Genomic DNA, 25,923 nt, shown 5'->3' on the forward strand with positions numbered 1-25,923 from the left:
CATAATAGAGGGTTATACATAGACGTCACTTTCCCGCCGGAATACGCTTCCTCAGCTGGACTGAGTGGCAAAAGAACCTGCTGCATGACTGGATTTAATAGGGGAAACTGTGAAAACGCGAGTAAAACAAACGATTACACTAAAGGTTGGGCTCGAAAGTGTTCCTTATAACATGTCAAATAAACCTAATCCATGGATATTGACATGCAGCCTGGAGTCGTGTTTCCTGACATTTATACGTGCCTGATTTTGACGGCGGGGAAATACATAAAGACATCTGCCTGTGAACACTTTATATAAATACAATATAGGTAGGTCTAAATCGGAGTGATCACTTATATCAGTGTTATATATTTCATCATTTCATCCAGCCCTAAAACTTGTATAGTTTTTGTCAGTGTTTATTTAAAGCTGCTGTCTGCAGTTTTTCCTCTTTGTCGCCATCTCTGTTTGAAATATGCGATTGCAGTCATATGCGGAACAGTTATCTGTATGCGTTGTGTCTCGGTACACCTCGTCAGCGCGGATGAATCTAATGTTTGCTGTCAGTCACCGCACCGGTGTGGATACTGCACTTCTGTCTTGAAAGTATGACCAATATAAGAATTTTCACTGGAAAATATCATCTGAACAAGTAAGTAACATTTCTGCCACTTTTGTTCTGACCAAGTGAGGAAAAACGTATTAGGCCTACAATAAATCACGCTGCCAATGATGATTAAATCTAATGACCGCTTAGCTCTGATCACACCAAACCGTGCAAATTATTATTACTGTTATATTGTTCTCAAATTGTCAATGTTAACAACATCAGCATTGCGTGACTGTGTATTAGCGTTACCTGTAGATTTCAATTTCTGTATCCACTCCACAGTCCGAAGTCTTTTGCTTTTTGTCTACTGCTGAATCTCCAGTTGTCACTGATGATTGTCATTTTGACCTTTCTGGATTACAATCCGTCATCAAAATGATAAGTTTAATTATTTCAGCTGTTGTGAGAAAAGGCTATAAATGTGCTGCTACCGCCTGCTTCCTCACGATATAACTGACTTGACGGGACTCTTTCCTTTGTTTACGGACGTGACGTAATGACGCACAGAGGAACGGCTGCATGCTTGAATTTCCCGCGGAAATCCGCCATGTCGCTCTTATTATAAAACATTATTACAAGCTTACCGTTGTGATTCGAGACAAGATAATTAGATAGTTTTGAACACTGGCTGGTTATGTACTTGCTCAAAAAATGATTTTGGATCATTTTTAACCAAAAAAACTTGCGGACTGCAGCTTTAAAAACACCCAATTATGCAGAATATAAGATAGTAAATACTTAATTGATGAGTTGTCAACACAATATATAACAATACAATATATAGGGTATGATTTTACCACAAAATCCATCGTTTCGACACAAAATGATAACTGCAAAACATGTTTCTCTGCTGGAGTTCAGTTGTTTCTGTGAATTGCAGTGATCCATTTGCTTCTTTTTTCTGTAGCTTTCGGCAGTCTTTAAATATATACCTCAGATTTTGTGTCAAAGCTATTTGTACAGTCAATCACAAAGCTCTTTCCTGTTTTGGATGTGTTTTGTGTGTAATTCGCGGCATTCACGCTGTAAACCAATGCTGCCACTCAGTCTTTTTGCCACTCAGTGGGCGTGACCGCAGTCATAACGGTCAACGATGACGTCATGTGCATATCCTCTATTCAAACGATAAATACCGCTTTGGCGCTCTTTAATGTGACGTGGCAGATATGGCAAAAACAGCAGCACAAAGCGCATGTGAACGGATCATCTCTTCCGCTTTACTACATTACAGCACAAAATAAACAAGGATTAACACCCAAAGGCATGTTAAAATATACAGTGCAAGTTAATCAGTGTTTAATCAGAGCTCAATCAGTGTTTCAACCACGGAAAGACGACAACAGAACAACTTGTGTGTGTGTGTGTGTGTGTGTATATATATATATATATATATATATATATATATATATATATATATATATATATATATATATATATATATTTTTTTTTTTTTTTTACTGTTTTTCAGTATTTAATGTATTAATAAATCTGTCAAGTTTTTATGGTAGCCACTATATTTATATTTCAAAAAAAGAATAGAAGTGGAAACATAATTATGTAAATATAAAGTTAATATTATCACTATTAAATTAAAAAAAAAAACTGTGTGCAATTTAAGTGTTTGTATACAAATCAGTTAATAATAACCTTCAATATTATAGTAATGTAGCAAATTTTACCACTTTAGTTGAGATTTTTTTCTTTTGAGAAAATTTGCCATGCACTGTATCTGATATATATCCGAAGGAATCAATATTGAATCAAATTGAATCAGAATCAAATTGAAAGCTTGTGAATCTAAATCAGATCGAATCAGGAAATCTGTGTCAATACCCAGCCCCTATTATATACCACTCTGATTAGTTTTTTCATAGCAACACCCTAGCAACCACTCAAAACCAGGGGTGTAAAATGAAAATTATACTGAAGTGTAAGTGTGGATACTGAGTCAACATTTTACTCAATTAAAAGTCCCAAGTATCTAGCCAAAACATACTTGAGTGAAAGTAAAAATAAAACTAGCAAACATGATGAATACCGTTTTTTGCTTATGTAATTTGACCCATTTTCTGGATAAAATGTTTTTACAGACAGACAAAGAAAGGTTTTGTTGAGGAGGGAAAACAAAAAACGCAATGTTTCAGAGGTCAAAGACATCCATCTATGTTTACACAGAACGACAAACAAAAAGCAGCACACAGTGGAGCACAAAAACACAGGCAAGTGCCACTCTTTAAGAATTGTAAAAAAGACTCATGAAACAAAAAAAAAAAAAAAAAAAAAAGAGACAAAAGATGGAAAAACATTGAGAAAGGAAGCCGAGGAGTCTCACATTGGCGTGCAGCGCCATCTGTCTCACGAGCAGCGGAAGGTTGCGGTCAGACACGATCTTTGCCACACTGGTGTCGACCAAACCCTCCAGATCTGAGAGAGAATGAGGAGACACAGGGTTAACACACACACATACAGTCTCTTCTGCTGCTCTATGACACAAAAAAATACAAATATCTGAATGAAAGTGGGTTATTTCATCAGTTGCATCACCTTTCCGGCACTGCAGCGTGACCAGGTTGCTCTCATAGTCCAGTGGCTTTATAAGCACCTCCACAAAGTTGAACTGGCCCTATCAACATCAACACACAAAATGTCGTATTTTATAAATGGTTCAGTAAGAAACCAGAAATGAAATGTAAACAGGCTCTCTCGCACACCTTGATGGTGCCCAGTTTGTACTCCTCCCCGGAGTCATTGTAAACCACCACCACAAAGTCGTTCCCGATGTGGCGTTTCTTATTGCAGCAGCCCTTGTCGCTCTCTCGGTTCGGCATGAGAGTGGCTATATGGAAAATCGCTGCAGAGGGAACAAAACCGCTGCATTAGTCAGACGCTGCGGCTTTCACCTCGTGCTCGGCGCACTCTTTATGAACACTTAAGTGTCCTCAGACGCGATAATGAGCTCAACATACTCAATAATAACACTCAGACTCAACAGTGACTCAAGTAGATCAAGTCTATTTCCTCTACTTGGGATCTTGAGAGGTTTGCCTGTAGTTTTCTAAGTGTTGGGTTTTTCAATAAAACCCCCCAAAATTGTAGTTTTCAATAATAATAATAGTATTAATCATAATAATAATAGAAATTAATAGTTATTAATAGTAAATAAGAATACAAATGATAAGTACTTATTTCTAAGACCTTTCAAATAATAATAATAATAATATTAATGTTAATAATAACAATAATAATAATAATAATTATAATAACAATTATTATTAATTATAATTACGACTACTATTATTTTAGAAATAATATTAAATAAATTGATGGTTAGAAATGATATTATTATTATTATTATTATTATTATTATATAATGACTCATTTTATTAATATATATTATTAATAATATATATTATTATTAATTACTACTACTATTACTACTACTACTACTGTTGTTAGTAGTTAATAATATTAATAATAATAATACATAGTCTAATTATTTTATTAAAAATTGCAGTAGTAAATTATTATTGTTATAGACATAATAAATATTTATTAATTATTATGACAACTACTACTACTACTACTACTACTGTTATTACACTTAGTAATAAGAAATATTAAATAATTGATCATCATAATAATAATAATAATAATAATAATAATACATAGTCTTATTTTATTAAAAATTGCAGTAGTAAATTATTATTGTTATAGACATAAATATGTATTAATTATAATGACTACTATTACTACTACTACTGTTATTACACTTAGTAATAAGTGTAAATAATATTAAATAATAATAATAATAATAATAATTATTATTATTATTATTATTATTATTATTATCATCATTATCATAATAATAATAATAATAATAATAATTATTATTATTATTATTACTACTACTACTACTACTACTGTTGTTAGTAGTTAATAATATTAATAATAATAATAATGATAATAATAATACTACATTTTATTAAAAATTGCAGTAGTAAATTATTATTATTGTTATAGACATAATATTTATTAATTATAATGACAACAACTACTACTACTACTGTTATTACACTTAGTATAAATAATATTAAATAATAAGAAATATAAGAAATAATATTAAATAATTGATAACAATAAGAAATAATATTAAATAATTGATCATCATAATAATAATAATAATAATAATAATAATTATTATTATTATTATTATTATTATTACTACTACTGCTACTGTTAGTAGGAAACAATATTAAATAATTGGTCATTCGAATTAATAATAATAATAATAATAATAATAATAACAATATTCTTAGAATTATTTTATTAGGAAAATTATTGGTAATAAATTATTCTTATTATTATATAATGACTATTATTCTTATTAATAATAAAACGACTTACTACTAGTAATAAGAAATAATAAGAAATAATTATTATTATGACTATTACTACTACTACTACTATTATTATTATTATTATTATTATTATTATTATTATTATATTTACTAATAAGAAATAACATTAAAGAATTGATCAACAGAATGATTAATAATACATATTCTTATATAAAGAAAATGATTTTAACATTCAATAATATAATATATAGCAATATAATAACAAAAAACTAATAATAATAATTATATATATAATAATTATAATAATAATAATAATAATTCCTTTTGTCTATTTCTTAATACTAGTAGTAGTACTACTACTAATATTAAAAATAATAAATAATGTGATGATGTAACACTCTCACCTTGCATGATGTCATCATGCCAGCAGTAGGTGAACTCGCCGTCGTCTCCGTACTGATCCAGTCCGCCCAGGAAGATCTGGTCTGGGTCGCAGTCCTTCAGGTGGATCAGTTTTCCCAGGCCCGTGAGGAACTGTGCGTAGCGGTTGGAGCCGTACTCGTTGGACAGTATCGACACTTCGTTATTTGCCTGAGAATAAACAACCATTAATCATACAGACTTCCTACAAACCAATCTCAAACCGCAAATTGCAAAGAGAAAGATCCCTACCTGGCCGGCTCCCACAAACACCACACCGATCTTGTGAGTGTCATACGGAGGCATCTGATCCAAGACTTTAACGGCACGATCTATCAGCTGTGAACGCCAGACCACACTACATTAATATGAAGCTCTGCAGCAATCAAGTCAATAATAATTAAAAAAAAGGCCAATGAAAAGGGTTTGGGTGAATTTCACAAAGAAATTTCTCATATTTCAGCCCATAACAATTATACTTTGGAAAAGAATTTAAGGAAATTGTTTTATTTTATTATTGTTTTCATGATAATCTTATTTTCCTTTAAAAATGTCATTCTCATGACTAATTCAATAAATAATAATAATAAAAAAACAGTAATGAAAATTGTCCTGTCAAGATTTTCAATGTTTTCAATTTCATTTGTGCTAAAATTTGTCACAATGTGCAATAAATTGATAGACAGACAGAATGAACAGTGCATGGATGGATGGATGGACAGACAATATCATATACAATTTTACAAATTTTATTATACATGGGTCCTAAAAATGTGCAAAATATAATATCCCTGAAATATAACCTTGATGCTTTCATGAGATTCGTCCAATTATAAAAGATGTAAAGAAACACTGTCACCTGACCTGAGTTTTGGGCAGCAGGAGGGGTTTGTTGGCTTCATTGCCAAAGAACGGAGAGTGATAGAGCTGCAGGAAGACGAAGCTGCAGACAGAAAGAAGAGGACCAAAGGTCAGACTGCTGTACAGCGCCCATCTACTGAACCTCCTCTCCAACACAAGCACACGCTAAACTTAATACCTTTAAAGTCCTGCACCGCTTTCATCTGCCTACACACAACTTACCTCATCACACGGGAACAAGATCAAAGATAAAGGTGAAAAAGTTTGGAGAGGATAAGCGTTTGACTCCACTCGATCACGGAGTGTGAGGTCAGAGCAGGAGAAGTGTCCTGGAACGCTCTCTACACCTCATGAGACCCATTAAATACGGCCCAGCACAACTTCGCAAATTAGGATAAAACCCGCAAATAAATAAATCTCGCTTTGACACTATCAAACTGAAAACATGCTGCACTGCTAACAATATGGGAAGACATGAATAGGACGTGTAACCAACTAACCACAGAAGCACTGAACTCACCTCAAAACTATATATAAAATAATAGTTTTATATATAATTTAGGGCTGTCGATTTAACGCGTTAATGCAAATAAAATGATTTACCGCACCGCCCGCCCCAGACCCATGTAGGTCATCTTATATTTCATACAGTTGATGGTGACCAACATGAAGCAGGTCAACTCACTGCGTGATGAAAATTCAAGATATTCAAGATATGGAGGCAAAAATGAGTTTTTGTCTCATATTTATTAAACAATATTTATGATATCGGTTGCACTTTATTTTACAGTATGTGCACTTACATGTACTGGGTAATATAAGGTAACTACATTGGTTAAAGGGATAGTTCACCCAAAAATGAAAATTTGATGTTTATCTGCTTACCCCCAGCGCATCCAAGATGTAGGTGACTTTGTTTCCTCAGTAGAACACAAATTATGATTTTTATCTCCAACCGTTGCCGTCTGTCAGTCAAATAATGCTAGTGGATGGGAACTTCTACTATAAGAGTAAATAAAACTTGCTTAGACAAGTCCAAATTAAACCCTGCGGCTTGTGACGACACATTGATGTCTTAAGACACGAAACGATCGGTTTGTGTGAGAAACCGAACAGTATTTATATCATTTTTTACCTCTAATACACCACTATGTCCAACTGCATTCATCACTCGATTCGTTTGGTCTGATCGCGCTCTGACAGCGGCAGTGATGTCTCGCGCATATACTTCAATGAGAGCGAGACATCACTGCTGCTGTCAGAGCGCGATCAGACCTTACTAACGAGTGCTGCATGTGGTTGGACATAGTGGTGTATTAGAGGTAAAAAATGATATAAATACTGTTCGGTTTATCGCACAAACCGATCGTTTCGTGTCTTAAGACATCAATGTGTCGTCACGAGCCGCAGGGTTTAATTTGGATTTGTCTATGCAAGTTTTATTTACTCTTATAGTAGAAGTTCCCATCCACTAGCATTATTTGACTGACAGACGGCAACGGTTGGAGTTAAAAATCATCATTTGTGTTCTACTGAAGAAACAAAGTCACCTACATCTTGGATGCGATGGGGGTAAGCAGATAAACATCAAATTTTCATTTTTGGGTGAACTATCCCTTTAAGGTTAGGTTTAGGGGTAGGTTCAGAGTTAGTAACTAGTTATTACTCAGTTATTGCAATTACTATAATAAGTAAGTGCTACCATGATATCCATGAAACAGTTAAGCAATATCACATGAGTGCTGTTTTTGTTCAGAATAGCACAAATGCAAATGTGATATTGATTTTATACAAAAGTTAATATTGTTATATTTTAGACACAATATTGTTTATTTTTGCCAACTAAAATATTAGTCAGAGCAGAACAACTGTTGTGCATCTCCGAGAAACACACAGCGGTGTTTCGTTTCTGAATGAACCCGTGTTTTGAGCGAATCAATCAGGTGAACCAATGATTCAACGACCCATTCATAAAGAGAGTCAATTACTTCATTCCTGAATGAATCAGCCATTTGAATGAATCAAATGAATGAATGACTCAATTGCTTACTCATTTAGACATTTACCACCACCTACTGGTAGTTTTAGTTTCTTATTTAGAGTATCATTTCATAAAAAATAAAAAAAAAAATCATATTTTGAGAATGTTTCCCTAAAACTGAAAATTTTGTTTATTATATTGCTTCAAAGTCCTGTATGACCATTTCTTTTCCAGAACATAAAAGATCATCTTTTGAAGAATATTAGTAACCAAACAAGTCTGGTCTGTAAATATATCTAAAAACCGATTCAGATGCAGCTTCTGATAAAAATCATGGCCGTTGAAGCCTAAAAGTTTGTGTAATTAATTCTATATTGAACCAAATCAAATATTTCTTTCTAAAGCTACTTTTTATAATGTTTATTTGATGCTTTAACACAATAATGACTTTAAATTATTGTTTGGGAGTAATTTCTCAGCTGAATTTGATGTGAGATTCATTTAAGATTAATTAGATTGATTAAATTTTAATTGAGAGAGAGAGAACCAGTTATGTTTGATTTATCACTAATTGTTCAATTAATTGTAAAATTGTTACATTTCTGTTAAATAATGTTTGAATAATTATGTTTAGTTTTAGTTGCATGGAAGAAAGAAGGACGTTCATAGCTCCTTGTTCCAGTGCAGAAACTACTCGTTTAGGCCTCTTAAGTGTATCGTGATCCATACAGGAAGTGTATTTTGAGTGAAGGGGACCTTCAGTCCTTATAAGGAAGTAATTGTGGCTGTATCCAAACAGATGTTTTACATCAAACATCTTACAATCCGTTCACAAAAGTTTGAAAGGCACTGTAAACTGCTTTAAGAAAAAGGAAGACAACAGCTCTTAGAGTTTGACCGAATCCCATCAAACGAGACCGTTATAGCCCCATGATGGAAGAAAAAGTGTTTACGGGAAACTCACTAGGTTTCCCGGTTGCCCGTCTAGAAATAGGACAGCAAGCCTATCGATCTCCGACTCTTGCAGCACTGAGCTTCACAAAGATGGATGGTAGTAATTTTCAAGTAATTCTAATTCTAAAAGGTAACAATTTGAAAGTGTTCAACTCTAAAAGCACCTCATTTCACAAAATGAGCGGAGCGAGCGAAGAAGGCAGGATGATTTAATGTCAACAGGGGCGACGGATGATGACAGTAATGAAAAAGAATGAAGCTTTCTAGCCATATCATTACTCTCCATATGATGCTTTGCTTTTCCTGGAAATTGTAGCACTCAGAGAGGTGAGATCAAATGGCGGCCGTTCAAAAGACATTACAGCTGTGTTAAAGTTTGCCGAACATAATCAAGACGACACTTACGGCATCCATTACACAACTGAGCGACGTTCGCTGTCATGGATTGTCGATAGCTTTGAATTGCGGCGCAATTTTTTTTAAACAGAAACCAACACACCATTGTGCAAGAGGCTTTTCCTCACATTTTTATACGAACCGTCACTGCATTTAGTGCAAGTATATGTAATGCACATCTTAATGTAAAACATATGCTAAAAATGAGACACAACCAAAAAAAAAAACATGTTTACAAAAGACCATGATGCAACGGCAACCGCTAAACACTTCATCTCCTGTGCTAAACCACAGTTCTAGGGATTTTATAATGTGTGAGTAACAAATAATGAGTGTTGAAGGTTGGCTAAGAGCATATGGTTCTCATATTATGTATTACTGTGTTATTAAAAAAAAAAAAAAAAAAAAAAAAAAAAACTGTCCTGTGGTTTAAAGGGGTAGATGCACTTTGGGCTGAAAATAGCCTATTTACTGCCTTCATTATGTAACTTTCCCATGGTGCAGTTTCAAAAATCTTTGTTAAATCAGACAATTCTCGCAACAACTCTCATTAAATTATTTTCATGTTATGGCCGATAATGATAAAAAACATTAAATGTTCAAATTTGTTAAAATTAAATAAATATTCTAAACATTAAACTATTTTGTCTAAATAACTTGAATGTTAAAAAATGAGCGTTAGATGATGGAAAAAAATCATCTAAATGTAAAAAAGAGGAAATGTACAATTAAATATCTACAATTAAATAGCTACATTTATTATTAAATATCCTATACTGACTGATACTGGCAATTAGGCATGTGACGGTATCAAATTTTCATGTTGCGATTAATTGATGAAGCTTTTATCACGGTATACGGTATTATCACGATATTAAAAAACAATTTTTGTCATAGTTTAACAGGTTCTCGGAGACACTTTACTCGATTTAATGCATTAACTAAGATTGAGCAATAGCTACATTTGTTACAGAAAGTGTTATTTTTTGTTAACGTTAGTTTAGAAACACAACTGATCATTGTTAGTTTTATCTCAGGTCCATTAAATAAGTTATTTTGATTTTAGTAATGTTATTAAACAGTAACTAAGAAATTAACATTAATTAATAATAATACTTTATAAGTCAGTTTAGTGATAATGAATTAACATGTTAACTAATGAAGCTGTATGTTTTCAAAGTTTTACTGAACAATAACAAATAATCAGAACATTTCTAATCATTAGGGCATGTTGTAGTCCAGATTAAAATATAAAAATGTTTAGGTTTGAAAATAAATATCCTTTTAAGTCTTTTTTAAGTATTCAGTATTTGGTGCTGTGATGAACAACACTGAGATTACAAAAAAATGAATGGCTGTTTGAAGCATTTTAAAAACTTCACTAGCGCAGTTACTTTGTTTGCACGGTTTCCGTGGTAACCGCTGCATTCTGCTGTTCCATCAGCGCCCTCTGCTGTCAGAGCGTGAACGCGCACTTTCATTCAGCGCGTCTCCTTCACTCGTTCCGCCATGTGCTTCTCGTGCACGTTGGGTTTGTTTACATCTGAGCGCGTATCCTTTTGACGCAGAATACAGCGGTGTTGTGCATTTTATACGATTGATGGCTAAAGTATTCTTAATTGCCTTATAAAAAAATAATAATTGGTAATAAATTATTATTTACGGTATTCTGAAGTGCCCACGAAGTGCATATTCATTATCGCATTACCGAATATCGGCACAAGTCTACTGGCAATTAAAACAAAAATACACTACCATTCAAAAGTTAGAGGTCAGTGTCATTTTTTTAAATGTTTTTGAAAGAAAGTCTCTTCTGCTCACCAAGGCTGCATTTATTTGATCAAAAATACAGTAAAAACAGTAATATTATGAAATATTATTACAATTTAAAATAAGTGTTTTCTATTGTAATATATTTTAAAATGTATTTTTTTCCTGTGATCAAAGCTGAATTTTCAGCATTATTACTCAGTGTCACATGATCCTCCAGAAATCACTCTAATATGATGATTTGATGCTCAGGAAACATTTCTGATTATTATCAAAGTTGTGCTGATTCATATTTTTGAGGAAACCATAATACATTTTTTTTTTCAGGATTCTTCGATGAACAAAGTTTGAAAGAGCAGCATTTTTTAAAAATAGAAATCTTTTGTAACATTATAAATGTATTTACGGTCACTTTTGATCAATTAAATGCATCCTTGTTGAATAAAAGTATTCATTTATTTTCTTTCTTTCTTTCTTTCTTTCTTTTTTTATTTATTTTTTTAAAATCTGACTGACCCTAAACTTTAGAATGACAGTATCTATATATATATATATATATATATATATATATATATATATATATATATATATAAATCATAATAGTATTGATATAACATAAGTCCCTAACTTTTATATTACATTTAAGATGCTTGCACATTCTTTTTGAAACTTGAAAAATGTGGGAGGCAGAAAGTCATAGGATTTTGGAACAATGATTTGATGTTACCTGGGACTGAGTCCTGAGCTCTTCTCTGCATTGGATGGACCTCCTCTGTTGTGGTACGAGTCTCTGTCCATCTTCCTCTCCCTGCGGGACGAGGGTGCGGATACTGAAATGGTGTGTCCGCGGGGTCTGTGCCCGGTGGGAGACAGGTGTCCTGGCTGGGCCGTGGGAAACTCCAGCCTCATCCTGGAGGTGGAAGATGATGAGACAGAGACGCTATTGCTGGAGCTGGACGGGCCGGGGGATCCAAAGCTCTCCCCTGTGGCCTCTCTCTCTGCTGGAGCCTGGACCGTCTGGATCTTGGAGCAGAGCACATCTCCACCTGCGGCACTCTGGGCTGTAGCTTTCATGAAAGCCTCAGGAAGCGTCTGGAGCTCCGGAGAGGAGCTCGACTTATTGAGGGTTGTTGTATGGGAGAAGGTGAGGTCAGGGTCATGTGGTCCAGGGCTGGAGAGGGTCAGCGGCGGCTGGTCGATGGGGATACCGCCCTCGCTCACTTCCTCTAGTGTCGACTTATCGTCCTGACTAGACGTTGAAGAAGACTTGAGAGAATAGACACAAGAAATTAATATATTAATATTGTGATTTTTATTTTATTGTACTCTAATAATTATTTAATGCCTCAATGTAAAGGTATGATTATTACAATAATAATAAGAAGAAGAAGAATTATCATTAATATTGTTTTATAAATAACAATCATACTTTAATAATAATGTATTGCATTATACATGTCGAAATGATTAAATTATGATGTTGTATGTTTACTGTGTAAATTTGATCTCTCACCCTGCTCAGCATGCCAGCTGGTGTCTCAGTGGCGCTCATGAAGATGGGTTCAGAAGGTATGGCCTCAAACTCTTCCACCTCCTTTGACTCAGCTGGTGATATGGCCGCTCTGCTCCGCCCACCTTCCTCCAACACGACAGAATCTGTGGGACGGCAGCATGTGCACAATAAACGAGATGTCTTCACAACAAACTGTATTAGATCCACGAGCAGAGGAGCATCTACGATGTCTGCGATTAGTCTAGAAACTCTCCTAAAGTCACTCTAATACATGCACAGCCACCTGAAGATCAAACCTGCACAAAGACACTCCGATCACAAACACACACAAGCTGATCGAACAGATAAAGCAGGTTCAGTATGTGTTTTGACACTGAAAGGCTTTACCAAACATGCTGATTTCAGACACCCAGTGAAAGTGAAATGGGACTTGAAGTATGTCATCTGTATGTTAATGAACCACTAAAACTTAAAAGAAACTGTAAAGGGTTAGTTCACCCAAAAATGAAATTTCTGTCATTTATTACTCACTCTCGTGTCTTTCCAAACCCGTAAGACCTTCGTTCATATTCAGAATACAAATTAAGATCTTTTTGATGAAATCTGAGAGGTTTTTTTAATCACCCATAGAAAGCAACGAAATTACCGTCATTCAAGGTCCAGAAAAGTACATGGTTAAAACAGTCGACGTGATTGCAGTGGTTCAACCTTAATGTTATGAACTGACAAGAATACTTGTGCACACAAACAAAACAAAAATAACTACTTTGTTCAACAATTTCTTCTCTCCCCTTCTTTGTCAGACTCAGAACGCCGACTCGGTATTGGCCGAATGCTGACGCAGGAGCCGGCCAATACTGAGTCGGCCTTTGGACGGCAAGAGAAGAAATTGTTAAATAAAGTATAAATATAAATCTCATTTGTTTAAAAGACCTCAGAAGAACAGGCGAATCTCAACATAACACCAACTGTTACGTAACAGTCGGGATCATTAATATGTATGACCCCAATATTTGCATATGCCAGCCCATGTTCAAGGCATTACACAAGGGCAGCCAGTATTAACGTCTAGATCTGTGCACAGCTGAATCATCAGACTAGGTAAGCAAGCAAGAACAATAGCAAAAAATGGCAGATGGAGCAATAATAACCATGATCCATGATTACATGATATTTTTAGTGATATTTGTAAATTGTCTTTCTAAATGTTTCATTAGCATGTTGCTAATGTACTGTTAAATGTGGTTAAAGTTACCATCGTTTCTTACTGTATTCATGGAGACAAGAGCCGTCGCTATTTTCATTTTTAAACACTTGCAGTCTGTATAATTCATAAACACAACTTCATTCTTTATAAATCTCTCCAACAGTGTAGCATTAGCCGTTAGCCACGGAGCACCATCAAACTCATTCAAAATCAAGTGTAAACATCCAAATAAATACTATACTCACATGATCCGACGCATGCATGCAGCATGAATGAAAAACATCTTGTAAAGATCCATTTGAGGGTTATATTAGCTGTGTGAACTTTGTTTATGCACTGTATAACTGCACTTATAGTCGAGAGCTCGGGGGAGGGCAGGAAGCACGAGAGATTTAAAGGGGCCGCGCGCTGAATCGGTGCATAGTTAATGATGCCCCAAAATAGGCAGTTAAAAAAATTAATTAAAAAAAATCTATGGGGTATTTTGAGCTGAACAGACACAGTCAGGGGACACCTTAGACTTATATTACATCTTGTAAAAAAACATTCGATGGCACCTTTAATAGCTTTCTGGACCTTGAATGACAGCAGTGGCGTAACTTTGTTTTAAAAAGTGGGTGGGACAGGAATGCGTATGTGTGTGTGGGGGGTGGGGGTGTATTGTAATTGTATCATTACAATAATAATAATAATAATAAGATATTAAAATTAATATGATAGTTTCTTCCTTACATCTTCTATAATACAATATGTCATTAGGCTCGAGAGTAGCAGCATTTTCGTTTAGTGTGCAAGAGGTTTTGGGTTCTAATCCAACCATGTATGATTTTTTATTTTTTTTTCTCATTAAAACCAAAGATGTTCATCAGTGATTGTATATCAAGAGCAGGGACACGTTTATGTGTATTTTGTATTGTGATTTCAACGTAACAAATAGAGAGTCTCTGCAACAGAGCGATAGATTGAAGCGCTCGTCCGTGTGAACACTGCGCAGTGTGCACGAGCGCCAAGAGAACACTGTTGCGCCTCTGATAACAGCGACAACGAGCACTCAACATGATTTCAAGAACAACACATTCTAGCGCCAGATTGCCTATTAACTCAAACTGATAATCAACTAGATGTGTTTCTTTTGTATTAGATATCCGCGAGATGCCGCGAGATGTTTCAAAAAGTGGTGGGGACAATGTCGACCCTTTCAAAAAGTGGTGGGGACATGTCCCACCCGTCCCACCCACAAATTACGCCTATGAATGACAGTAATTTTGTTGCTTTCTATAGGTGATAAAAAAAACAAAAAAAAAACTCAGATTTCATGAAAAATATCTTCATTTGCGCTCAGAAGATGAACAAAGGTCTTACGGGTTTGGAACGACATGAGGGTGAGTAATTAATGACAGAAATTTCATTTTTGGGTGAACTAACCCTTTAAGCACTTTTAAAGGTCTCTCTCTTTCTGAAAATAATCTAAAATAATAATGACATCATGTTGCACTCATTGGCGTATCTACTCTAAATGCTTGTCCAATAATATGCTTATCTTTAAATTAAAAACATTACTTAAATCCGACAATAGTATGGCTGGGTGATTTACTGTAGATAAAAATATTTTCAACACATTGAGAATATTTAATATAGATTTTATTATTTACATATTTGTTCCAAAATTACTTTAATCTCTTTTTATTAGCCTTCAAGATTCTTTAAATACAAATGCATTGAGTTTAATTCAATTAATTGCAATGTCTAGCTCAATTAAAATGTTTAATTGACTGACAGCCCTAATATGAAGGCAAATATTGCAGTTTATTACTATATATTGATGCACATAAATAAATGTATTTATTGATACAATAGTAATAATAATGATACATGAACATTCTCATACTTTATAAATGAATTTGGCAAACTAAAAGCTAAAAGTTGATTAAATAAGGTGACAAAATCTGAAAAATACAGATTTTTCTATTTCTGTTTCTGTCGTTGGGTCGCTAGCTTCGTGATCATGTTTTCATTTTATCTTCTGTTTTCAGCGCCTTCGATTTGTTCGGGTCCACTATATTCTCCATCTATACAAAATGGCGGAAACATGGTCCAGCTCTAACAGGAATCCTTTTATGTGGGTCAAATTCAAATCACACACATAAAGGGAATACATTACCAGATGACAGAAACTGGGCAGCTTTAGAGGAGAAAGATGCCTTTCAGGTCAAATTCATGGATGAAAGAAAAAGAGCAAAGGAAAGTGAAAAGAGCTCCAGGATAAGGAGGAGGAGAAGAGGACAAAAAAAAAAACAACAAATCAAAACATCCTGAATCAGGAATAATCCTATCACGGGATCCTGGGCTGTTTGGCGATTGGTTGAGTTCATCTTTGATTAGTTGGTTTGTTCTGAACTGTTGAGTGTTAATAAAGAGAGGAAGCTACAGAATCACTCTAGAGCGGCACGATGTGTGCTTGTGTACGTGCTGGAGGCCACATACACACACCAGTTATATATCTACCTGCCCAGGAAATACTCCTGTGAAACCTGCCGGGCGAATCAGGGGAGCAGAGAGAGCTGAGAGCGCCCACTGCAGCGACAAACCCCGCACACACAAAGACAGACAGAAACCAACACAGGGCAACCATCAACATCGCATGGACCCAGAGGACAGAACAAAACAACAGTCAAAGAGTTTCAGGCTGAAAGAGGGATAGATATGTTGGGCGGCCCACTGTAAACAGCATGACAGAGGGTCTGTAAAGAGGTTCGGTTTATCATTATTACTAGAAATGTGTGTGGATGATAATAAACGTGTTTAATGTGTTCATTTATTCACTGCATGATGTTTTAGGAGAGGTGAGACGCTCATTAAGAGGAATAAATCACTGAAACACTTGAGATTCAGCTCAATTAAGTATGTTTACAACAGGAATGTTCATATAAAACAGTAAGAGCTTGACAAATAGACTAAAAAATAAAAAGAAAACGTAATAATTATATATAAATTAATAAATTAATCAATAAAGACAAATAAATGAATGAATGAATAAATGAATAAATCGATGAACAAAGAAATAAAACCAACAAATACATTCACAAACAAACAAATAATTGAATTCTATAACAAAGGGTCCCAATGTGTGATGTCATTTCCTCCCCAGAAAGGAAACGTTTGGCTCTTTGGAATGAAATGGAAAACTAACATCCTGCTTACTGCATGCTGCACACTAGATACTGTACATGTCCTACTGTTTTCTGAAAAACAGTATATGAAACCCATTTATAAAAAGCAGTAGGTAGTACACAATATGGCTGAATTCAAATTAGCATACTAGTTTTACTATGTCATATAATAGTAAGCATAGTATACTATTCTTAATGCAGCCTTTTTATCTTTTACTGTAATTTGGAATAGCATACTTACATACTGCTTAGTACACTGGATATGCACTGGATTGGCAATGAAATCCAACTGTGATCTTGTAAATAATTACGATTGTTTTGCATAATTAATAAGCTCTGTTTGTGTAAAGATGTCTCAAATTTGGGCAAAGGGTCAAGAGAAATTAGGCCTGTTACAATCATTAATTATGTGCTGATGAATAATTATGCAATAAATAATTGCAATTAATGATTTAATTCTGTTTTGTTAATTTCACTTACAGTGTAAGCCTAATAGGTAGAACAGTAAATTATAATAATCTATAATAAAATAGGCCCATATGATTTTCTTTAATTATGTAAAAATTAATATAATATAATATAATATAATATAATATAATATAATATAATATAATATAATATAATATAATATAATATAATATAATATAATATAATATAATTTTTACAACAGTTCTTTCTGGTTCTCGAATATTATTGGCTGAGAGCTGTACAATATTCTAGTGATAACAGCACCTTTTCACCGTTAATATCACTCCGCTTGAGGCAACTGTCATGGCAGCCGAGCAAATCCACCATAATTTTTACGAATACTACACTTGTTGTACCACAAACTAGTTTTAATAGTTTTTTTTTTTTTTTTTTAGGCGAGAATGTAGTTGTTTAGACCTGAAATATGTGACTCATATTTCATCATAGCGCCTATTTTACAATTTGTTTAGATGTTTTTGGAGATGCAAGCTCCAGGCTGTCAGCGGCCGTTCAGTGCTCGAGTACCCGCCGAGAACAGCTTCATCTTGGCTAGTGCTTCATGGTTTTGCTGCTGTGTCTTATAGTGGTTAAACATGAGAAGTAATTCATTTTGGGTACATAAAACAGGCTTTTTAATCTATTACTTATTCCAAAGCAGTCTGATTATTACACCCACAAACCTTTCTATTTCCATCTTTACATACTTTACAACAGTGTTGTTTTATATTCTTTGGCAAAATGCGATTGAAATTTATGCTAGTATTTTTCATGTAATGACTCGGGACGTTTTTGGCAGGAAAATCAAAAGGATGTGATGTTTATGCGAGCTCCCAGGAGCCTCTCTTCTGTTCAATGACGAATGAAATGAATTCTTATACAATGTTCATGATAATGCCGAAATAGCCATTCTGTACTATAATGACAATGTGTCATGCAAATAAAGGGATTCATTCAAACTATAGTCTGAAATATCATTTATAATCATTTATAAATGACTCTTGGCAGCAGTATACACGTATGTTCACTATAAAAGGTATTTCAAACTTCTTTTTACATCTAATCAAGGAACGAACAAGAACTTCACAGTGATCATATCAGGGCCTTGAATCACGTTCAGTCTCTTGTGTGTTATGTGACTGATTTGGCCGTCCGAGGCTCACTTGCGTCATTATGGAGCGTGAGCACATTCAATAAGTTTCTGCTGCAGTTCACTTAACAGCCACCCGTGTCACTAAAAACAAGGGTTGCTGATTCTACATGTAACCCCTTTAAACTGCACTATTATTACTTTGCACAATTATAAAGGTATCTCAAATAACCAAGATTACTCTATCACGACAGGCCAAAGCGAAATTAAAAATCATGGATGATGTTGTTTCCGTTGTACACTGCACATTTTGTCAAATGTTATTGGGAATGTGTATACAGAAAATATTCAGTGCACAGTACACATGCTAATTCATAAATCGTGTATAATAGTATAGCACAGTAGTATGCAATTCTGACAGAGCTTATCAAACTTTGGCTTTTTTAAATACTGGAGCACCTGATATATCACAGCTAGCAAAATATCTGCTCTTTAAACTCCATTTCAGCTCTGTAAAAACATTAGAGAACAGACACTGGAGTTGTGCGGCTCACCGGTGTTGGAGCGCTGGATGGGACAGGGCTTCCCCTGCGGCTGGGGCACTTCGGCGGGGGCATCAGGAGCATCAGGGGCATCGCTCTGGGGTTCCTTCACCCCATCCATGGCCATCAGCACACTGGACAGCTCCTGCAGCGGCAGGTTCCCCAGCTCAGAGGAGAAGGGGCTCGGTGGGTTCTCCAGACACATCAGCCAGCTGGTGTTACCTGAGCAGAGACCACAAATGAGAGCAGGAATTGATTTACAGAGTCAAATAAATTCTAACTGGACAGTAACTTTAAATGTCTGCACAATGCATGTTTTAAAGCACAATATAACAGTGATAGTTTAATTTAATTACAAATGTCAGTGGTACAAAGTACAAATGGTCTACTACAGAAAATCCCAGTGACTGTCAAACATCTTCTAATAACTTTTAGATCAATGGAATATATACTTTAAAGGTGCCCTCGAATGAAAAATTGAATTTATCTTGGCATAGTTAAATAACAAGAGTTCAGTACATGGAAATGACATACAGTGAGTCTCAAACCCCATTGTTTCCTCCTTTTTATATAAATCTCATTTGTTTAAAAGACCTCCGAAGAACAGGCGAATCTCAACATAATACAGACATAATACGACAGTTACGTAACAGTCGGGGTGTACGCCCCCAATATTTGCATATGCCAGCCCACGTTTCCAACATTATAAAAGGCATTAGACAAGGGCAGCCAGTATTAACGTCTGGATGTGCACAACCAAATCATCAGACTAGGTAAGCAAGCAAGAACAATAGCGAAAAATGGCAGATGGAGCAATAATAACTGACATGATCCATGATATCATGATATTTTTAGTGATATTTGTAAACTGTCTTTCTAAATGTTTCATTAGCATGTTGCTAATGTACTGTTAAATGTGGTTAAAGTTGCTATCGGTTATTACTGTATTCACGGAGACAAGAGAGCCGTCGCTATTTTCATTTTTAAACACTTGCAGTCTGTATAATTCATAAACACATCTTCATTCTTTTATAAATCTCTCCAACAGTGTAGCATTAGCCGTTAGCCACGGAGCACTATCAAACTCATTCAAAATCAGAAGTAAACAATATAACAGTATACAATACTCACATAATCCGACGCATGCATGCTGAACACTTTGTAAAGATCCATTTTGAGGGTTATATTAGCTGTGTAAACTTTGTTAAGGCACTGTTTAAGGCAAGCGCGAGCTCTGTGGGCGGAGAGCACGAGAATTAAAGGGGCCGCAGCATAAAATCGGCGCGTTTATAATGATGCCCCAAAATAGGCAGTTAAAAAAAATTAATTAAAAAAAAAAAAATCACATTCAGGGGACACCTTAGACTTATATATTATATCTTTTAAAAACATAATCTAGGGCACCTTTAAGAAAGCATTTCACATGTTGACATTATTATTTGTTAAAGGGATAGTTTTAGCCTGACTACGTCAGACTTCCTACTTCCGCTCAATTTCATTTCGCTTCTGTACTCAGTCTGATACAGCGTCAGAGCTTTCTGTTTTCCACATAGACAGTAAAAGAAATGGACACAGCGACCCCATTGGAACTCAATTGAAAGAAGTGAAGCCCATTTTTAGCGATTTTTAGCACTTCCTTTTCTGACGCGCAGACTCAAACTAAGCTTGATGACATCAGCAACCTGTCTGACAGATGTAAATCTTCTAGTAGCTGTGCGTGCAAACTGCCATCGTTAATCTTGCAGAGACGGCGAGCTTGAGCGGGGAGTTCTTTGGCGTGAGTAAGCAGGAGTAAGTATTCTGATTAATTATTTTGTATAGTATTTTAAAATGTAACGCCAGTACGCCATCTCTCTTGACATCTCCCCGATTGCCTGCAAGCTTCTCCTCCTGTCCATACGGTAATTTCTCTACTGTGCGACAGAGAGTCGAGTGGTTATGACGCAATCGTTAGCCTATTTTTACAAAAATTGTATCTACGGGGCCATAATGTAACATAGAAGGTAATGGAGCCCTTTATACATTGTCGTGTATCTTTAGAAATAAATAATGGACAAATGGAGTCTTTAAACGCCTCAGATGTAAAGTTATTCACTGTCAAAGTGACGCCAAAATGAATGGGAGTCAATGGGGATGCTAACGCAAGTGAAGTTCTGCTACAAGATGGCGGCACCCGGCCGACTTCAACTTCCGGTCGACTTCCTTGGGCACTGGTTTTCCACCGGTCTGGAAACAGCCGGGCCAATCAACGAACAGAGGGCGGGCTGAGAGCCGTGACGTAGTTGCTAAGCGCCGAGTTTTACATTGTAGGTTAGAGAAATCGAAAACCGAAACGACCGCGGAAATGGGAAACGAGACACGGGATGCAATTCGCTCTGTTATGGAGAACATTCAACTCTTTTTCAAACTGAAGCCAGAACAAGAAGAGTGTTTGATAAACATTTTAAATGGAGGTGATGTTGTGGCCCTACTCCCGACTGGTTTTGGGAAAAGTTTAACAGGGCTCTCAAGTTTTGAAGACAGGCAAGAGTGACAAGTTGTCATTGTTTGTGTCAAACAAGTTGTGAATTTGTTGTAACATTAAAACAGGAGATCATGACTTATTCTGTGCTCAAAGTGATGCTCAGAGCTCCAGTGGTTTCCTCTGTGGGTGAACGAGGATGATGGTGAACAATTCCAGGATATGCTTTTTTTTTTTCATTGGTTGTTGCGTTAAATCTTACCCAGATACAATAGTGCTATTTTCTGATTGGCTATTGTGTAGCCTCTTTCTTTTTTTTTTGATTGGCTGATAAGTGGCAGGTTCGAGACGCGCTTGATTCCTGCCCGGTTCCATAGAGAGAGCGGCGCGGCCAGATACATATTGGGCGCTGCGGCATATTAAATATATGATAAATAGTTTTTCTGCGTGAGAAATACAATGTGTGGCGGGAGTGCGTGACAAAAGACCGAAATGAGTGACTGTCACGCTCAATGCGTGACACTTGAGAGCCCTGGTTTAATTTATCAATTGTTACCGTGTATGCGTAGATTAACTTCGCATAATCTGCAAAAGTCGTTTACAGCCATGTTCACTCCGGTATTTCGCTTGCATCATCATGTGTTTACAACAGGTTTACAGTGGAAGTTCAATCATAGATTTGAGTTCGATGCATGATGTCTGTGCTTCGATGCGGCTGTACAGGCACATAACATACGTCATAACTAAACGTATCTGATTGGCTTACGGGTTAGTGATGTGTCGTTCTTGAACGATTCGTTCATTTTGAACGAATCTTTTATGTGACTCGGGAAGAACGAGTCGTCTCGGGGGGTGATTCGTTCAGTCGCGCATGTGCAATATTCTACAGGTTCTGTATACTGCTAGAAGTAGTTCACCTGATGATTCAATTGATTAGTTCATTTCATGAGTCTTTCGGGTTTTGAGTCGTTCCTTAATCACGTGACAGACCCATACGCTACCAATGCATTCTGAGCCGGAAAGAGAATTGATTAGTTCTCTTCATGAGTCTTTCGGGTTTTGAGTCGTTCCTTAATCACGTGACATACCCATACACTATGCTGTGTGACCCAAGCACATTATATTTATTAGTAAATAACGTTAACTCTCCAGTTTTGTTTGAGTTTTTGTTACAACTGTTAAAGCTGAAGTTATCATAACCTTGATGTTTTAAACTAACATTAATAATTCAAATTCAAAATGTTATTTGCTTTTAATTTATGTCATTATGTCCTTTTTGAGCAATCTTCTTATATTAGACCAATATGTCAAGTCTGCCTAGGAAAAGCAATTATTATAACAGCAAACTCAAAACTGGAGTAAAAATGAACAAACTAGGCTATAAATACTTTGTATTGTAGGCTTGGATTATTATATTATTATATAGCCTAGTGTTTATTTACAGATAGACAGTCAAAAAGATAAATTAATCAATATTTTATTTATAACAGGGCTTTATTTATTTATAATAACACACCACAGATCCTCAGTAACAAAAACAGTGACAAATGTCAGAAATAGCGTATGGGTCTGTTACGTGACGACTCAAAACCCGAAAGACTCATGAAGAGAACTAATCAATTCTCTTTCCGGCTCAGAATGCATTGGCTTAGTGTATGGGTCTGTCACGTGTTTAAGGAACGACTCAAAAACCCGAAAGACTCATGAAATGAACTAATCAATTCTCTTTGCGGCTCGGACTGCATTGGTTTAGCATGGGACTGCCTTAAACCCGAAGACTTGTCAGACAAGAGGTGAGGTGAGCTTAATCAGCTTGTCATAAACTGAAGACCCAGGTAATGAATTAATCATTTCTGAATCTTATAGCATTGTAGTTTTGTATTGTTTGTAGTGGGATCAACGTTTGCATAAGTAGTAGATGTGTTGGGGAAGTAACACGTAACATTTTAATTACATTTTGCTAAAATGAACGAAATGAACGAAATGACTCGAAAAAAGATTCGTTCATTTTGTTGAACGAGACTCAAAAGTCCGAGTCAGTAAAATGATCCGAACTTCCCATCACTATTACGGGTAACCAATGATTTTAAACTTCAGACAAGCGCCCCCTAGCGAGAGAGAAAACACTTCTCTATTATGCCATTCCAGACTCTGTCTACGAAGCAAAGTGAAGTAGCAGAGTCTGGTATTACCAGGCTAGGATAGTTTACCCAAAAATGAAAATCCTGTCATCATTTATTCACCCTCAAGTTGTTCCAAACCTGTATGAGTTTCTTTCTTTTGTTGAAATAAAAAGAAGATATTTTGAAGAACATCTGTAACCAGACAGTTGATGGTAACCATTGACTTCTATAGTATTTTTTTTTTTGTTGTTGTTCCTATTATGGCAGTCAATGGTGTCCGTCAACTGTTTAGTTACCCATTTTCTTCAAAATACCTTCTTTTGTGTTCAACAGAAGAAAAACTCATACAGGTTTGGAACCACTTGAGGGTGAGAAAATGATGACAGAATTTTTAGCTGAAGTATCTCTTTATTAAAATCAAATTTAAAAAAAATTAGAATGAAAATATCTAGTTCAGTCATGAAACTCTAGATGGCACAGTCTGATGTCACAGCAACATGCAATCTCCAATCTCCAAGCGATCACATCATTACCACATGGCACATGATTGGCCTCTGCTGATCCTGCATCCAATGAGATTGCTTGCTCAACATTTAAACAGTCTGGTTCAGTGTTCGCCGTCAACTAGTCCTGCAGCGTTCCTCAGAAGCCTCCACCTCCCCCAGCTCCACCTGCCTAGATCTGCTGTGGGTTTATGTATGTCTATTTATGTAGCAGCATGTCTTACATGCTTACAGCAGCACGTCTGTGTATCTAATGGCAGTAGCAAGTCCATACCGCCAAGACATTGCCATATTCATTAACATACCAAAACTACTTGGAGTGTTGTCATTAAATAATGCATGCTTCATGGCCAGCAAAAAAAAATAAAAAAAGTATGGCCAACAATTTCTTTTATTCACCTGCCATTGCTGTGACAACAAGTTGATTTTGCACATATGTAATATACAGGTACACAGCAGAAACATCCAGCAGAGCATGAGCAAGCGCCATCTGTCTTTAACCTGAGAGGAATTTATAAACCAACACACTCATAACAGAGGAGGATGTGGTATTAAGACCTCCAGCTGTCTGTTCACACCTTCAGCTACGCCGATTTATCCATTTAACCAACATCTGCATCAGCATCTGCTCACCCTGCATGACACATCCGGCAAACTCAATCACACAGACACAATAATGAAATATTCTGGCGAGTTTATTGCCTCGAGGCACCAGATCCATTCAGATCTTAATTTATACAGAGAGAGAAAATAAATTTACATTTATAAATAAATAAATATATTATTTGATTTCATTTCTTTAACCAATTATTGATTTAATATTAATTAGTTGCACCATTTTTTTTTTTACTTTTGAAACCGTTTACATATTTGAAGGTCAGAATAAAATGACTAAAATAAAATTTGAGGAGGCCACTTTATGTCATGTGTAGAGTGAAAAATCAAGAAAGCAGAAGGGTTGCAATGTGTGATGTCACTTCCTACCTAGATAAGAAACTTTTGGCTGTTTAAAGTCAAATGAAATGAGCATACTACTAAATTTTATTAATTTTTTAAAACAATAAAAATGATTTTATATTTGATATAAATTTACATTTTCAAAAAATAAACAAACATTGAGATTGACCATATTTTTATTTTACAGCATTAATTACTTTAATATTAATATTACTAGTTTATTTGCACTACTATATTGCTCTACTACTATGCAATTTCTCATTATATAAACTTAACCAAACACTGACAGAGAGAGCGAACGTGAGATAGAAAACTAAGAATACACTGATGAAAACTAAAACACACAAAAGCTTTTCAGAGTGCAGCAAGAGCCCTATGAAGCAGACTTGTGAAAGAAAGTGATAGACAAACAGAGAAAGGAACAAAACCACAAAAGCAACGCTCTGAAATCCTCAGGAATAGTATTGAAGAAGCAACATGCCATGTGTTATTCTTCAAGAAGCAAAGCATTCAAGGACACGTTGCAATTAATGCAAAAAATAAAATAAAATATAGCAAAA

General features: G+C 35.4%; 2 protein-coding genes across 7 annotated transcripts in view; both read right to left on the reverse strand.

Annotated features, from left to right (window-relative positions):
* LOC125271747 (NACHT, LRR and PYD domains-containing protein 12-like) overlaps positions 1-25,923 on the reverse strand; it is a 1,137,836-nt gene that overhangs the window by 585,771 nt on the left and 526,142 nt on the right. The window lies entirely within an intron of this gene.
* Positions 1-25,923, reverse strand: part of tsc2 (TSC complex subunit 2) — a 66,501-nt gene that overhangs the window by 2,843 nt on the left and 37,735 nt on the right. For 3 of the 4 annotated variants that reach the window (XM_048195969.1, XM_048195967.1, XM_048195968.1), the window contains 9 exons: positions 19,332-19,541; positions 12,846-12,988; positions 12,060-12,598; positions 6,235-6,313; positions 5,623-5,709; positions 5,355-5,541; positions 3,304-3,443; positions 3,137-3,215; positions 2,925-3,016 (listed from right to left, as the gene is read on the reverse strand). In XM_048195969.1, the coding sequence (XP_048051926.1) occupies positions 2,925-3,016; positions 3,137-3,215; positions 3,304-3,443; positions 5,355-5,541; positions 5,623-5,709; positions 6,235-6,313; positions 12,060-12,598; positions 12,846-12,988; positions 19,332-19,541 (1,556 nt within the window). Of the gene's footprint in view, positions 1-2,924; positions 3,017-3,136; positions 3,216-3,303; positions 3,444-5,354; positions 5,542-5,622; positions 5,710-6,234; positions 6,314-12,059; positions 12,599-12,845; positions 12,989-16,557; positions 16,627-19,331; positions 19,542-25,923 lie in introns of all 4 variants that reach the window. The other variant, XM_048195970.1, reaches the window with a different exon arrangement.

Source organism: Megalobrama amblycephala, linkage group LG7 (assembly GCF_018812025.1).
Source record: "Megalobrama amblycephala isolate DHTTF-2021 linkage group LG7, ASM1881202v1, whole genome shotgun sequence".
NCBI classification, from domain to species: Eukaryota; Metazoa; Chordata; class Actinopteri; order Cypriniformes; family Xenocyprididae; genus Megalobrama; species Megalobrama amblycephala.